Genomic DNA, 15,414 nt, shown 5'->3' with positions numbered 1-15,414 from the left:
TGTATTTTTTCATTACCATTTATGCCCCTATACCCTCTTTCACCTCCACTCACTGCCTTCTCCCCTAAGATTCTTTATTAAGGATTATCAAATAACCTTACTTATTGGCTAGCAGGAATGCTGGAAAAATTCCATGGAACAATTCCTAAGAATTAAAAGGAGTCTTTCTGTTTTGAGTGATGATATGAAACACTAGAGAGTTTTCAGAAATAATTAATATCATCTATATTGCTAAAATTGCTGGTCACACCATAATAATGGCTTAGTAATTGTCCATAAGGTAAACAGAAAAAAATATAAGACCTTTTTTCTTTCTTATTTTTAATTTCCTATGTTACCATATTGACTATCTTTATTCAAATGGGCACACTGAAGTATGTTTACATGTATTCTTTTAAAATTATTGCAACTATAAAACAATGCAAGGGTTTCATTACCTTCTTAAAAAATCACCCACATAGCCACTTCATTAAATACCTCAGCATCCCGTGATTCAGCAACAAACACTTTTAATAACATCACACTCTGTGCTGCGGCGATACATGTTATTTGTGTGTGGGCTTTTCACAATCCCAGAGAAATTTTTATGAATAAGGTGTAATGACCCCGAATAGACAATAAGTCATTTATTTCTTCATTAGCTATTCATCATTCATTCATTCACAATAAATATTTTTAAGCAACTCTTACATGCCACACGTTGGGCTGTCTAGTAAACCAATACCTCTTTTCCAGAACAAAGGAACTATTTATGCTATCTTTAATAAAGGGAATGGTCCCTGATAAATAATAATAGCATGAGGTATAGTAAAGGTAGTGTTATTCTTTTTGTGATTATATAAATTATTCAACAAGAGGACTCCTAAAACTCAGTCTAAGGAGTAAAGGGATAAAGTTTGTATGAACATAACTTTTAGACGAGATTGGGCGCGTTCAGGGAGGTATGACTGTAGACTGTATGAACATAGCTTTTAAACTTCCATTTACCATAGGTAGGAGGTACCATCTGGTACTAGAAGAAGGGAAGATGAAAACATGCAAATTAATCAAGCCTAGAACTTTAACTCATGAAAATTAGCATTAATGAGTTAATAAATCATAGCAATACATGTATCTATTCTCAATAATAGATATTATGTTGGACATTGTACAGTCATTTTACACACACTGTATCTCATTACTTTACACATAGCCTTATTAGGTAGGTATTATTCCTGCTACTTTAAAGATAGAGAGAGAGTGTGATGAAGTTAAGTTACTTGCCTCATCTCACCCAATCTAGTGAGGGGACAGAAATTTGAAACAACTTCCATTTTATTTCAAGACTGGTTTTCCCACTGCTGTGTCAAATTAATTCAACTTTCATAAAAATTCCTTGAGAACTCACCATACTCAAGGCACTGAGTCTTTCCAATAGGAAAAAAAAAGACATAGAACCCCCAAATTTGTGAAAACACAAACTGACTTTTGTAGGCATTTGTAGTTCTACTAGTAAATCACCTAAGGGTTTGTAATCAGTGCAAAGTAAATCATAGACTAGCAGGACTGCCTTTGTTAGACAAATGTTCAGGTAACCCTAGCAAAGCCATGTGATTATGGCAAAGCCAAGGCCAACCACCTGCACATAACGGGGCGGTCATTGGTCCACGCCTGATGGCCACGCCTCAGACATCCGAACTGAGTCAGATTAGAAGATATCGGTGGGTTGCTCTTGCCCTTCTAGACCAAGACAGACCGTACTTCACTTCAGTGAGAAACACTCTGAATTGACAACAAAGTTACTTAAAAATAACTTATTTAATTTGCTAAAGGATGGGATTTGACTCCTTTGAATCACACTCAGAGATGTCTGACCTCAAAGCAGTCATGGTTTTCAGTGTCTGACAAACGATAGAATCACAAATCGGCATCATTCATTAGTCAAGTCTTTTGGGGAATTTGAAATAAATCTGGTTTTTTTCCCTCAACTTTCAATTCTTATTACCCTAGCAGTAATACTGCCAGGAAATTCCAGTGTGTAAACCATTTGGACTAAGCTGTCCAGAGATGGCAATGTTTTGTTGCTTTCAAAAAATAATGAGAATTGCTGGTGCATTACCTTAATCGACACTTGAAGGGATAGGGAGAGAACATTTGTCGTGTATATATAATGACAAAGAGGCATACATTGAGCAGATTTGCAAATTAATTGACAAAAAGAAGATAACTCATTTGAGCAACACTAAACTTATAGCTGATTTACATCAAACTTCATTTATTAGTGATGTGACATGTATGAAAGAGAACATGCTGAGGAGTATGGTAGAACATAAAGAGCTTTGGAATTATATCTAAATGCAATTTCAACCCCCAACTCCAGCACTTGGACTGAGCTACATGAAAAAATTATTTACATTTTTGAGTCTCGATTTCTTATTTGCAAAATGGCTATATAGGTATTGAATGAACCAATAGAAAATGCATAATCAGTGCCTGACATATGTTAGGTGCTAACAATGCTATTTTATTCCCTATGCTTCTTAGACTCTAGAAGTGAAGGAAAATAAACGGAGGAATTAAAAGTGAATCAGACACTAACACATTGGTTCATAGAACTAATAGGATATTGCAAAGAATAAAAGCAAATAAGCTACAAACAACTGGGGTGGTGGATTGCAATACTGGCTACGATTCTTGGAGCTCCTCACCTTAAGAAGTGGAGCCTGTTTTCCCAGTCCTTTCATGTGGACTGTTCTTGTGATTTGCTTTGACCAGCAGGATGCAGTGGACATCACTCTGTAAGAGTTTAAGCCTAAGCCTCACTAGATCTTGCAGGTTTAGCTCTTACTCCTCTTAGGAACCCACCACCACCACCTGAGTCAGCCCCACCTGCTGGACTGAAAGACCACATGAGGCAGAGTAGAGTCAGCCCGGCTGAGGCCTCCTTAGGCCAGTCAGCCCCCAGGCAACCCAGCAGCTGATACCAGATGTACGAGTGAATCCAGCCAAGACCAGCAGTACTGCCCAACAGAACTGCGGGCTAAATAAAGAGTTGCTGTTTTAAGCCACTGAATATGGGAGGAGGAGATAATTTTGCCACAACAGATAACTGATACAAATGTAAGAAGACATGAGGTCATGACATTTTTCAACCAAAATAAAATCATGGGAACACAGGTTCAGATCAATTTTGGGAAAGATTAGTCACCGACTCCAACAGAATGACATGGTGCAGCAGTTGCTACTGCATTAGATTAGTGAAAATGCAAATTTCTCACTACCGGGAGTTAAAGATTTCATGTGCAAATGAATCTTTGTAACTAGAGATACAGAAATTAATTTTCCCCAGCTAATATTCTTCTGAGGTTTCCTGTATTTTTGGAATCCAGAAGCTCTTGTTATGCATTGCACATGGCAACAGAAGACAAAGATGGCAAGAGAGGAAATGCTGGGAAAAATTAGACACTGAAAATAAAACAAAAGGAATTTGGGACAATGTGATTTTCAGACAGCAGATAGGAGAAAGCAATGCTTGGGTAACGTGGCTTTTTCCTGTGTCAGCCATCCGTCAGAAAAAGGATCTGGCCTTTCCCTAACTTTAAAAAAAAATCTTCTTTACCAAGTAGAGCACACCACAAAAGCGATTAAATATAATTTAAAAATTGTGTCATATTGGTTTCTCTTTGTGAAGCAGACAACTAAGTGTGCCTTTGAAGGGAATAATTTGAGATATACAAATGAAAAGCCACCATGCAGCTACAAAGCGCTTCTCTTATATATGGCCTAAATTCTGTGATTTGTGTAATGGGTAACTTTGCGCTTATTTTGTGCCCATTTCAGAGGTCACCCACAGGTTATTTCTGAAAAGTGTGAAGTCTGAAGAGTAAGGAAGATGCCTTTTGTCTCCCCCCCCTCCACATGTCAATCAAGACTGTGACTGGGGTGGGACTGGGTGGTGAAACTTGTGGACAAATGGCAAGTTCTTTGAGGTGGTGGTCATCATGTTGGCTCACTTCGCCCCCTTTAGTTCCTAGGAAATGCTAGCCCTGCGAGCAGCCCTCAAATACTTGTTGATCCGACTGGAAACCTGCCAGTGGAAGACTTACCCAAATTCATGCTCCATTCTGGAGCCGACATATACTCCTCATAATAACAGGTGGGACACATCACATACTTCACAGGAAACTGAGGGCTGCAGCTGACAGTAGAAAGGGGATAGAAAGGGGAGGACTCTGAGAGGTGATAAGCAATGTCAACGAGAGATGAGACCAGGGTCAGGACAGGAATCGTGTTCCTGGTATTCCCCAGCCAACCCTTCTTGCCCTCTTCCACGTTTCAGTTTGGAATTTCCAGGGAGGATAAGAGTTAACAGTTAAGGAAGAGCCACAGGAGGAGTTCCAGAAAGTCAGGTATGGAAGAAAATTTTGTAGGGGGTTGTTCACTTGATCTCTTTAAGGGCCCAGAAATCCCTGAATGTTGACCACCAAGTTTGGTTTGAAGGCTTCCAATGGTGGACTCTGTTGTACTGGTGTGGGGTCTCTAATTGCAAGACTACTGTGATATCAAGCTAAAAACGGACATAGCACTGTTGGTTCTGGTTCTGCCCTTGGAAGTGACCAAGAACACCTCTTCTACAACCGCGTGACGCAGCTGAAGACGGGCCGCACATGGTGAAAAATAGAGCCCTGGGGTAGAGGTGAAAAGAATTTGGTTTTGCTACTGACCAGCTGGTTTCCTGCTCTCTCATTTTCTTTTATTTGGTCACATTAATCAAATACTCAATATTTTTAAAATATCACTTATGAAAGGCTGCACTAAGAATGGAATATAATAGTTTAGTTCTAATGTGGTCAAGGTTGAGGGTGTGAGCTATATGTAATACATAAGACACTGGGCATAAAATGGTTAGGCTAGCAGTCACAAACCCAAAGGCATTAGTGACAGGCAGGGAAAGGAAGCGTTTGAAAGGGACAGGGAGCTGGTGGTGGGGGTTCTGGCAAAGACAACAGGGAATGGTGGAAATCTGCCACTTGAAAGACATATCTGATTCAAAAGCATTTGCGGTAGCCAGCCACTAAGGTGGCCCCCAATGATATCCGTCACCTGGTATCCACCCTTTTGTACAGTCCCCTTCTACAGTGTCCCAGGTTGGTCTGTGTGCCCACTAGTATAAGAGGGAAGTGCTGGCATGTCACTTTGGAGGTTGGGCTGTCAAAGACTGCAGCTTCTGTCTTTCTCTCTCAAGGGTGCTCTCTCTCAAGCGTGTGCTCCCTCTGTCAGCTGCACGTCTTGAGGACGTTCAGGCTACCTGCAGAGTGGCTGGCATAGAAGGAAGTGAGGCCTGCCAGCGAATGTTCTAGTGAGCTTGGGTATGGGGCCTCCCCCGAGGTGAGCCTGGGGATGACTTCGTGCCCAGCGAGAGTTTAACTGCAACCCCATGAGACGCTGAGTCCGAACCCCCAGCCAAGCTGCTGCAGGATTCCTGGCCACAGGCACTGCGAGATTATAATTGTCTGTTGTTTTAAACTGCCAAGTTTGGGGCCAGTTTTTATGTAACAGCAGGTAACTAATACAGCATTCTAGTTCATTTTAAAGCATGAATGTACACGCATGCACACACGCGCTTTCCTGTGCCAGTGAAACAAAGTTCAGAGTGCCAGTTTACAACCCTGAGTTTCTCAGTAAGTCCTGGATCTGTGGAGACCAGAAAGGTATGGCTTAAGGTCGTACTCAGAGTTCATTTGGCAGCTTAGAGTCTGCTTGAAGGGAGGAGATGGCATCCACTTATAGCTCATATCTTAAGTAGAAAGGTGTCTTCCCACCAACAGAAGCAAAGCATATTTTTTCCTATCACTGTAAGGTGACAACAAATATTGGGGCAGAACCTAGAATAATCTAGGCAGAAATACACAGTCCTTGGATTAGAATAGAAAGCCAGGGAAAACTCTAGTCCAATCAAAATAGAAATGCATTTCTCCAGTTTTTAAAAACTAAGAACAGGTATTTTACAAAAAGCACTGGAAAAAGCAACCCTTACCAAGTATCATAAATACTTGGTCACTGAGAATCTATGACCAGAGATTGACAGGTCCCTTCTCTCCTCAGAACACAGAGCAGACCTTAGGGAGACAGGAAGAGTGTTGCACACACAGGAGAGGACTAGGGTTTGTCTTTGTGTGAAGGACTGACTGACGGACAGATGGACTGAATGAGGAACCTGGACAACTGAAGGAGAAATTACCCTCTACCCCAGAAAATTCCTCCAGGTAATGGTTTTCACCAATTCCTTAGTGAAGAGCTGAAAGTGTGTTTCAGAATCCTACCGAGCACGCTCTGTAGGATTTGAAGAGAATTATGCGAACAACTAAGCGGCACAGAGGAGGCTATGGAGCATTAATTTCCAGAGTTCAGAGTCCAGTCATTCTCAAGAAAGCCTTTTGTTCACTCGTGAAAGAGAACCTCAGGTTTTGTTACCCTCAGGTGGAGCTCACAGCAGTGGGCATGCTCCTCTGTCAGGGATTCCCTGCCAGGGAAGTGTACAGACAGGTGACACTGAAGCCCCAGGAGAATACTGCTTTAATAAGAATTATTTCTGTATGGGGTTACCCAATGACCCAGAAACCCCTCTGCCGGGTACCTGCCTGAAACATGTGGAAACATTTGTAAAGATACATGAGTATGTCCCCTTATGTTCATTTCAGCATTATTCACGGTGGCCAAGACATTGGAACAACTGAGGCGTTGTTCAGTGGACGACTGGATAAAGGTGTGGTACACACACACAATGGAACAGTACTCAGCTCTAAGAAAAGATGAAATACTGCCACTTGTGGCACCATGGATAGATCTTGAGAATATCAATGCTAAATGAAATAAGTCAGTTGGAGAAAGTTAAGGAACATATGATGTCACTCCTGTGGGATATAAAACTGAAAGCAACAAACCAACATAAACTCATAGACACAGACAATAGCATGGTGGTTACTGGAGGGAAATGGGGGTGCGGGGAGGGAATAAAGGTGAGAGGAGGCAAAATATAGAGCGATGGAGGGAGATGTGAGTTCGGGTGGTGAACATATAACACAATATAGAGATGATGAGTTATAGTATTCTACACTTGAAACCTATACAATTTTATTAACCAATGCCACCCCAATAAATTTAACTTAAAAAAGTGGTGCATGGGTTAAAAAAACAATTATTTCTGTTAACGCACTGTGGAGTCATCACCGGGTAATTTCCAAAAGTGTCAGGAAGTATGGTATATTGTGGAAAATTATGACTGAAGTCTAGGTGAAGCTGAGCCATGTATATGAAAAATCAAGAAAAATATTAAGTGCAAACACCAAAACAAATGCGTCAAGTGGGAGACTGAGAAAAACCTGAGGAAAAGTAGATGCCGTTGAAAAGTCTGTGTCAGAGAGGACTAGTATAAGATGAAAGGCCCGTGTGCATAAACTAGTCAAATATAAAATGTTAATAGCTTGTGATTTACGCCACTTGGAAGAAAACATCCCATTGTTGGTAAAGGAGTCTGTTAGTTTAGGAGAGTTGTCAAAATCACTGCACTAAAATGCTTCCTTCTTGTCAGTATTCTCTCACTCACACCGACAATCTCAAATGAGAGTTCTAGGGGACTGGTGGCCCCGGAAGACAGAGGTTGAAGAAGTTGCACCTGGGCAGCTGTGTAGGTGTTGACCCAGGCCCAGACTGCCCCCTTTCCTTCCCTTCAAACTGTGACTTTTTAAGGGAGGGGGCATTTGATAGAATTAAACTGAAAAAAAAAAAAGAGGAAGGGGATGGACTTACTATCTTCAAGAAGAGCTGAGGGTTCCAGCAGCTCACGCTGTGAATTTCTACTCTTTTGTTATTTTTAAGGGAGGCTGAGTTAGTTTTCATTAGCCTGAGAGGGGAGGAGTCTCCAAGGCAAGCAGCTTGAGGAGTGAGGCGTCTTGGGGCTGGTGAGGAGGCGAGGAAGGCAACTGCACCCGTTTCCCCTGGGTGGGGTGCACGGGCTGATGGCATGTGAAGAAGGATTATATAACTTAAATGCGAATTCATTTATTTTTCCTTCAACCACTTTTTCCTTTTGAAATTCAAAGAGTTAGGCCTCTGTGCTCATGTCTCATAAAAATTATGTGGCAAAAGAAAGCAAAAAAAAATTCCAAATTGGGTTTTTATATTTAAAAAGCATAGCCACTTAGAGAAACAGAAGTGACCTGTAGACAGAATATTTGGGAGAAAACATGTTTAAGGGAATTCTTTCTCCTCACTTTCTTGGCTCTATCAGAGACATCACTAGAGGTTCTTTTCCAATGTCCAATCTCTCAGCATGAATCCTGAAATCTTTCTAGTTACAGCCCCACCGTGACCCATGTGCTTTCGGGGACTCTGGCCCCAGATTCAGGTGCTGGGCCCTGACCAGTGACTGCCACACCCATTGCCCTTGTCAGTGATCACTTTAGGTATGAGACCCAATTCTGCAAAAGAAGACATGAAAGGACAGTTTTCTTCACTTTAAGAAGAGATACCAGCACAAGACAATCCCCTTTCTGCCTCTCCCAGTATCGTGTCTGGGTAAGATGCTTGAAGCTGCTACAGCATCTTGCTCCCAGCCTGAGGAGGAGGCAGATGTAGGGACTGGCAGAGTCAAAGAAGACTAGAGAATCATAGAGAAGTGACCCTGATGGCCTATGCCAGGAGCTGTCCTACCTCTGAACTTATTTATATGTGGTTTTATACATTTCATTATTGTTTATGGTGTTTGAATTTGCTTCTTTTGTGCCCTGCAACCAAATGCATCCTAATTGGCTGAGCAGAGAAAGGAACATGGAAGAGAGAAGAGATATTAGCAGTGCCTGAATGAGGGTACTGGGAGGTATTTTGCATGTTCAGCCTACCCAGCTTCTGCTCCGGTGAACCCCGCACATGTCCTGTACCTGGGTCCAGCTAGTCTTTCTCACAAACATCTGGTGACATTGTACCTCCCATAGCAGCCAGCATGAGCCCTGAGAATTGCCCAGCAGCACTGATATGTTCCCCTAAAGTGAAAACAGTGTTAAACGCATTAAACTCTGCAGGCTTGTTTGTAGGACAGATTCTTTCATGCACTGCATGGTGGAACTACCTCAGACTACCTCCCTATCCTTCTCTATCAAGATGACTGTACTCTGAGTGTACTTCTGAAAGGCGTTCCCAAGCATGCAGGGAACGTGCAGGGTCCAGCAAGTATAGTAGTCCTAGGTAGCGACCGGTCACCAGAAATCCGGACTTTCCCCTCGCTGTACTTTAGTTTCATTCTTGTCAGTTTTGGCTGCTGGGTATCCCTTTTACTTGCAGTTTGCCACGTTCCATTTGCTCGTCTATTGTTGACAGCTGTCCCTCTCTTGACATACTTTTTGCCTCTTGAAACAGGCCTCAGATGACCACCATTTGCCTCCCTCCTAGGTAAACAGATGCAGCCCAATGCAGCTGCTATTCTGAGTCTCTTCCCAGATACTTGTCATCTAGAGGTCATTTCCCCAATTTGCCTAATCTCCTAGCTCTGGCAGTCTTTAAAGGTGATGTAGTTCAGAGGTTTGGCAGCTGAGGTTGGGAGAAAAACGGGATGGGATAGTGGCAAGGTCAAATGGTTTATATAGGACGGGATCTGACCAATTGACCCTGGAATAGTGAGAGCAGATGGGGGGAGGTAGTGGGGAAAAAGATATTAAAGATTCTTAAAGGCAAATCAATATGCCCTGTGGGAGTACATCTGAGAAGGCGACCTCCAGGAGGACTGTGGAATAAGGCTGCCCGGGTCTGTACTGTGGCTCCCTTACCTGTATCTGTTCGACTCTAGTAAGTTACCTAGCTTCAAAGTCTCAGGTTCCTCAGCCATAAAATGGGGCTAATCATGTATTTACTTTATAGAGGTATTGAAAGGATTAAATGAAATAATGAAAGTGGAGCATTTAGGAGAATGCCTGCCACAGAAAAAGATCTGATAAATGTTACTTTTATCATTACTACTCTTATATATTAAGATAAAAATATCACTTATCTTACCTAATTTCTTTTTTATTTTAAAAACAAAATTGTATAGGCTTAAATTATACAGCATGATGACTTGATATACATGTACATAGTGAAATGAAGTTATGATACATTGTATATATTATACAACGGAGTATTATTTATTCTTAAAAAAGAAAGACATCTTGCTATTTGCAACAATATGGGTGAGCCTGGAGGACATTATCTGAGAGAAATAAGCCAGTCAGAGAGAGAAAAAGCACATAATTGCACTTACCTGTGGAACCTGGAGTCAGATCCTACCTAATTAAAAAAATTATATGAAGAGGCTTAACTACTATTTATTGATTAGTGCAATATTTCTATTTCTTATTATTGGATTTATAAACTAAAAATACTACTCATATCATATTGATCAGAATAAATTTGCTGTGGAAATATCACACCAGCCCCTTAACAGTTTACTTCTTCCCTTTTTGCCATTTGTAAATTTCTGGCTTCAACATTTTCTGCTTCCCTGGTGCATGCGAATGGGGACTATTGGAGGCAACTGTGCCCTTTTTAAGTGTAATATGTGCATTTCACCCAAATTTATAGTAAATAAAAACAACATGAAATATTTTATAACCTTTTGTAAGCATCATTAAACTATAAAAATACCACCTACAGTAAAGGAGATTTCACAGTAATTGTTAAAACTTACAGATTAATCCTAAGTTTCTTTTGTTTTTGTATTACAGTATTTTTCAGTTATAGGCCCATTATTTTCCTAGTGTAACTTAGTTGTTAACTGAAGGCCACCCTGAATTTCCACGATTCTTTCTGCTGCTCACGCTCTCCTCCTGAGCTGTTAGTGGGCGATGAGAAGCCTGCAATGCGTGCGGGAGTGAGAGAAGTAGAAAAAGGAACCCTAGAAGGGAGTGAGCAAGTAGCTCTGGAATATGGGCGGGGCCAAATTAGGTTTACAGTTGGGAGTATGTGAAACAGAATTTATTCTTGTAGTATTTTTTATTAATTATTTTATTTTTTCTTTGCAAACAACTGGAAACCTACTTTGGTCTTACCCTGTATTTGGGAATTGACCTTAGTGTTATATATTATTTTCTATGAGTAGTAAGTGGGTTTTAGAAATGCTTAAAACCTGGAGAGGCACTATAAATAAAAATGTATAATTCAGGAGTAAAGTTTATTGCAATTGAACTTACTTCAGGTGGGTTTTTTTGCTTGTTTGTTTGTTTGTTTGTTTTGTATGAAAAGAGAACTGCTGTTTTCCTAAGACCTAACCTTGAGTTAAATCAGTGGTAAGGATTCCGGACTCCTGGATAAATGAGGAGTCAGGAATCATGGTCTCTTCCAGGTGGGCAGTCAACATTCCTACTTCAACGGAATAGCAATCAGGCCTCCCGTCACTTGGGGAGCTCAGAACCAATTGAGATGGACATCAACCAGAGAAAAGCAATTCCTTTCTAATGAAACAGAGCTGCACTTGTATGGAATGATGTAGAAAATGAATGGCAGGAGACCTTTCCAATTTGTGGTCTGGTTGAGAATAGGACTTCTGTTTCAATCTGTCTGACCTCTGTGACACCTTTGCAGTAACTGAAAATACTGTGATGGATAGTACTGACTCCAGGAGTCTTTGAAAAATGCTTTTCCTCTGGCTAAACATACGAGTAGAATTCATTTTTCACTTTCAGAATCCAGATTCTTTAATATGATGTTTAGATGTGTTCAACGGGCTGTAAGGACCTCACGGCACAGAGTCGGATGCTTTTTGAAGCTCAGGCTGGAAGCGTGTGGACCCATTGTGGGTAGTGCACGTTTCTCCCCCAGTGTGAACCCAGAGGTAGGTGTGAAGATACAGGCACAGCCCAGCTTGCCTGGAGATGCTGTGATGTGGTGAGCCGGGGCTCTGCTCTGGGCTGGACTGTATCCCTCCAAAATTGACGTGTTGCAGTCCTAATCCCTAGTACCTCAGAATGTTGCTCTATTTGGAGATAGGGTCTTTAAAGAGATAATTAGTTTAAAATGAGCTCATCTGCATAGGCCCTAATACAAAATGACTGGCATCCTTACAAAAGGAGGAAACCTGGACACAGATAAAGCAAAGACACAGGGAGAAGGTGCCCGTCTACAAGCCAAGGAGATCTCAGGCTTCTAGCCCGCAGAAATGTGAAAAAATAGATTTCTTTTGTTTAAGTCACGCGGTCTGTGGCACTTTATGGCAGCCATGAAGCCCAATGCAGCCGCTCTGTTTGTCCCAGGAGCTGTTAAACCTCATCAGACAATTTATGTCTGCAGTCAAGAAGGCGGATCTCCAGCACTCAGACCTGCTGTTCCTTCCACTTGGGAGGAAATCGACGTTAAGGAGAGGGGTTTGGAGGAAATACAGGTGAACAAAATGAAGAAACAAAACATAACTATGATTTCACCACAGGCAGGTAACTTCATACGTTGAAAATCTTCCCAGACATTTTACTATAAAATACATAAATTTACATACACACACGCACACACACAGCAAATTGGAATAATTTACTTTTTGTGATCATCTTTTCATGTCAATATGTCAATAATTTTTAATTTATAGCATTATTACTAATGTCTGCTATTATTTCTTTGTATCGATTATATCCCAGAAGTGGAATTGGTGGGTGGGATGTATCCAAGCTTAGGCTTATGTAAAGGCTTTTGATATATGTTGCCAACTTGCCTTCCAGAAAGGAGGGACTCATTTATATTCAGAAAGTCTATTTTGAGAGCAACATAAAGCCCTGTAACTGGTAACTCTTGACTCAGCTGTTCAGAGGCTCTCAGCCAAATTCCTAGGGAGGAGAGTGTGGAAACGAGAGGACACAGAAAATCTGGGTTGTCAGGGGTTGATGGAGAAGTGTCCAGGGCTGGTAGAGGGGCCACCTCCTACCTTAGCAAAGTGACTGGTGGGGGGAAGCTGGCAGGATCAGCATGACCTGCAGGCGAGGTGGGAGCTGCAAGCCCTGCCACGAGGGCCACATCGGGCCAGCTGCCAGCCATCTACTCGGACAGCATGGTGTCCATGGGATTGTAGAGAATGAAGAAGTGGGAAGGGGGGTCTTATGTTGCTCACTCGAGAATGGGGATGCCCCTGAGGATCTCTGAATGGGCTGGAAGGGACCCACGGACTGGGATTTCAGGGATTTCACTGCTGGGAGCCCAAGATTACTGTGATTATGACTCCTGGTTGTTAATTTTATCCCCCAGGCTTTCAGGGCCTGGGAAAATACAGGTTATGGAAGGGAATGAGAACAGAAGAACTGATAGCCTTCGCAGTTTTCATGCATAAATGGAAGATGCTATTTGATTTTGGTTCTTTTCCCAGTGTAAGAAATCCCAGGGGACATACTTAAAAGGAAAACCAAGCTAATCTTAAATGAAAAAGAAAATGCTTTATTTTATAAACATGAAAATTATGTGGTAATCAGTAAGATGTCCTGGCAAGGAGGCTTCTGTCACACAGTATGATAAATAAAACAGGTTAATTCCCCTTGGGAGGACTGGAATTCCACTTATCATTAGATAAGAACTTGCAACAGGAATTTTTCTAAGGGAAAATAAGCAGTGGTCTCTGATTTAGTAGTGAACGGAACGTAGTGGAAAGCACAATGGCACCTTATTTTTGTCCCCAAAGGTGCTGTTACTCTCTCCATGTGTTTCCCGACGCTCACAGAGCACCGGCCCTGGGCGTTGGGCCTCTGCTGGCCAGACAGAATCTACACATCAGAACGACAGTCACGCTGATCTGGCCATAGACCTTGTCTGATAAATAATAATGTGTTGCAGATATGAATGCAAGCTTAACAACATTTTGATTTCTTTGAAATTTGGATTTGGCTGCCAAAGTCACTTCCAAGAGTAAACATATGTTTCGTACGTTTGCCCAAGGCCATGAATAAATTTCCAATAAAACAAACGAGCGATTCTTTCCCTGAGGTTGTTTCCTTCTATCTTCAGGTGGCACCATGGAGAATTAATTACTGCAAAATCTCACTCACTACAGCCTATCAAGTTAAAAATGGTTATGGAAAAGCAGGGCTTACCGTCTATCATTGGTTTTGGCTGAGAACTTTTGAGGCGCAGCGAGGGCCGGAAGCGGGTTCGGTCGTTGAAGCTCCAGCTCTTCTGCACTTTGGTGGGGCTGCCCTCGGCTGTGATGTCAGTGCTGGGGGACCTCCTGTCACCTACTGAGGCTTGTCTGCTCTTAATACTCTGGCCTCTTGGGCTAGCCATGCGCACCCGCTCCTTAAAACTTAGCTTCTGACTGTGGACAACAGAGGTACGATTATTCCATTTCAAGCAATTTCTGCCATTTCCCATGGGTAAGTAATTTGATGAAATGGTATATGGTCATATACATTTCAATAAATAAAGTGTTCCCAGCAAGTCGGAGCATAGAAATATATTTTTCTCATATTGAAGATTTAAGCTTTGTTTAATCTCTCTGTTTACATTCATTTAAAGTCAATCTCACACTACAGGTACACACGCCCTTCCTGGATTCTTCATAGAAAGGTCTGAAGTCAAGTACAGTACTTTGTACACAAATTACACTGGAAATACCCAAGAACTGGTTTGGTGTTTGCTTTCAAAACAGATTTTAGCTTTAACCTCAAAATTTGTGATTTAAAAGGAAGTTACTTTTTTTTTTATTTGGGAGCATATCTCTGTATTTCTAAACATTTCTACAGGAAAACAGGGAGACAGTTACATATTCATATATGTCTACATTCTGCATGCATTTTGTATTCCAGGCAAGGTTATGGTGTCCGTAAGTTCATGCACTCCCACAGCGGTTGGTAGCACTGCACACATAATATTAAACATACAACACTGCACACCACTCTTCTATTATGTCCACATACATTCTTGTGAGACAAAACCACGCCAGGTAGAACAGCCCCAACATGTAATGAATGATGACTGATTAATGGAATGAGATGTTATGTTCACTAACACAGTTTCCTGCTATCAAACAGGTGTATTGATTTGCTGTGGCAGCTACTGGTAAATTACATTTGTTTGGATATTCAGTTCTCAGGTGCCAGCTAGGATTGGACTGCTGTGGGCTGATCAAGGAAACATTAGCAACAACAGAATCCAAAGTGCATCTCTCTGTTTTTCTAATCGAGAGATGGGGTGCGGTGGGGGGAAGGACAGGTGGGAATCCCGGAGACTTGGGTTTTGAAGTCCTCATCTCTCGCATGGAGACAAAAATAACAACATGGCTAAGGGCCTCTTGCGGGAGTCAAATGAACTGTAAGAAGCTTTGCATACCCGTTTTGTGTGTGTTGTTTCACTTGCAAACAGTGTGCTATTTATTAGAAAGTGACACTGTTACCGAGTGAGAGGGCCAGAACTTTTCAGGGCCTGAGGAAATGAAGGGTG

General features: G+C 41.7%; 1 protein-coding gene across 2 annotated transcripts in view; it reads right to left on the bottom strand.

The window, feature by feature from the left end:
- KCNQ5 (potassium voltage-gated channel subfamily Q member 5) overlaps positions 1-15,414 on the bottom strand; it is a 516,174-nt gene that overhangs the window by 44,695 nt on the left and 456,065 nt on the right. For both annotated transcript variants that reach the window (XM_024576602.4, XM_024576605.4), the window contains one exon: positions 14,070-14,290. In XM_024576602.4, coding sequence (XP_024432370.2) covers positions 14,070-14,290 — 221 coding nt within the window. The remainder of the gene's footprint in view (positions 1-14,069; positions 14,291-15,414) is intronic.

The sequence above is a fragment of the Desmodus rotundus genome, chromosome 11 (assembly GCF_022682495.2).
Source record: "Desmodus rotundus isolate HL8 chromosome 11, HLdesRot8A.1, whole genome shotgun sequence".
Taxonomy (NCBI): domain Eukaryota; kingdom Metazoa; phylum Chordata; class Mammalia; order Chiroptera; family Phyllostomidae; genus Desmodus; species Desmodus rotundus.
The sequence above is the reverse complement of the archived record's forward strand: the minus strand, read 5'-3'. Positions and strand labels throughout refer to the sequence as shown.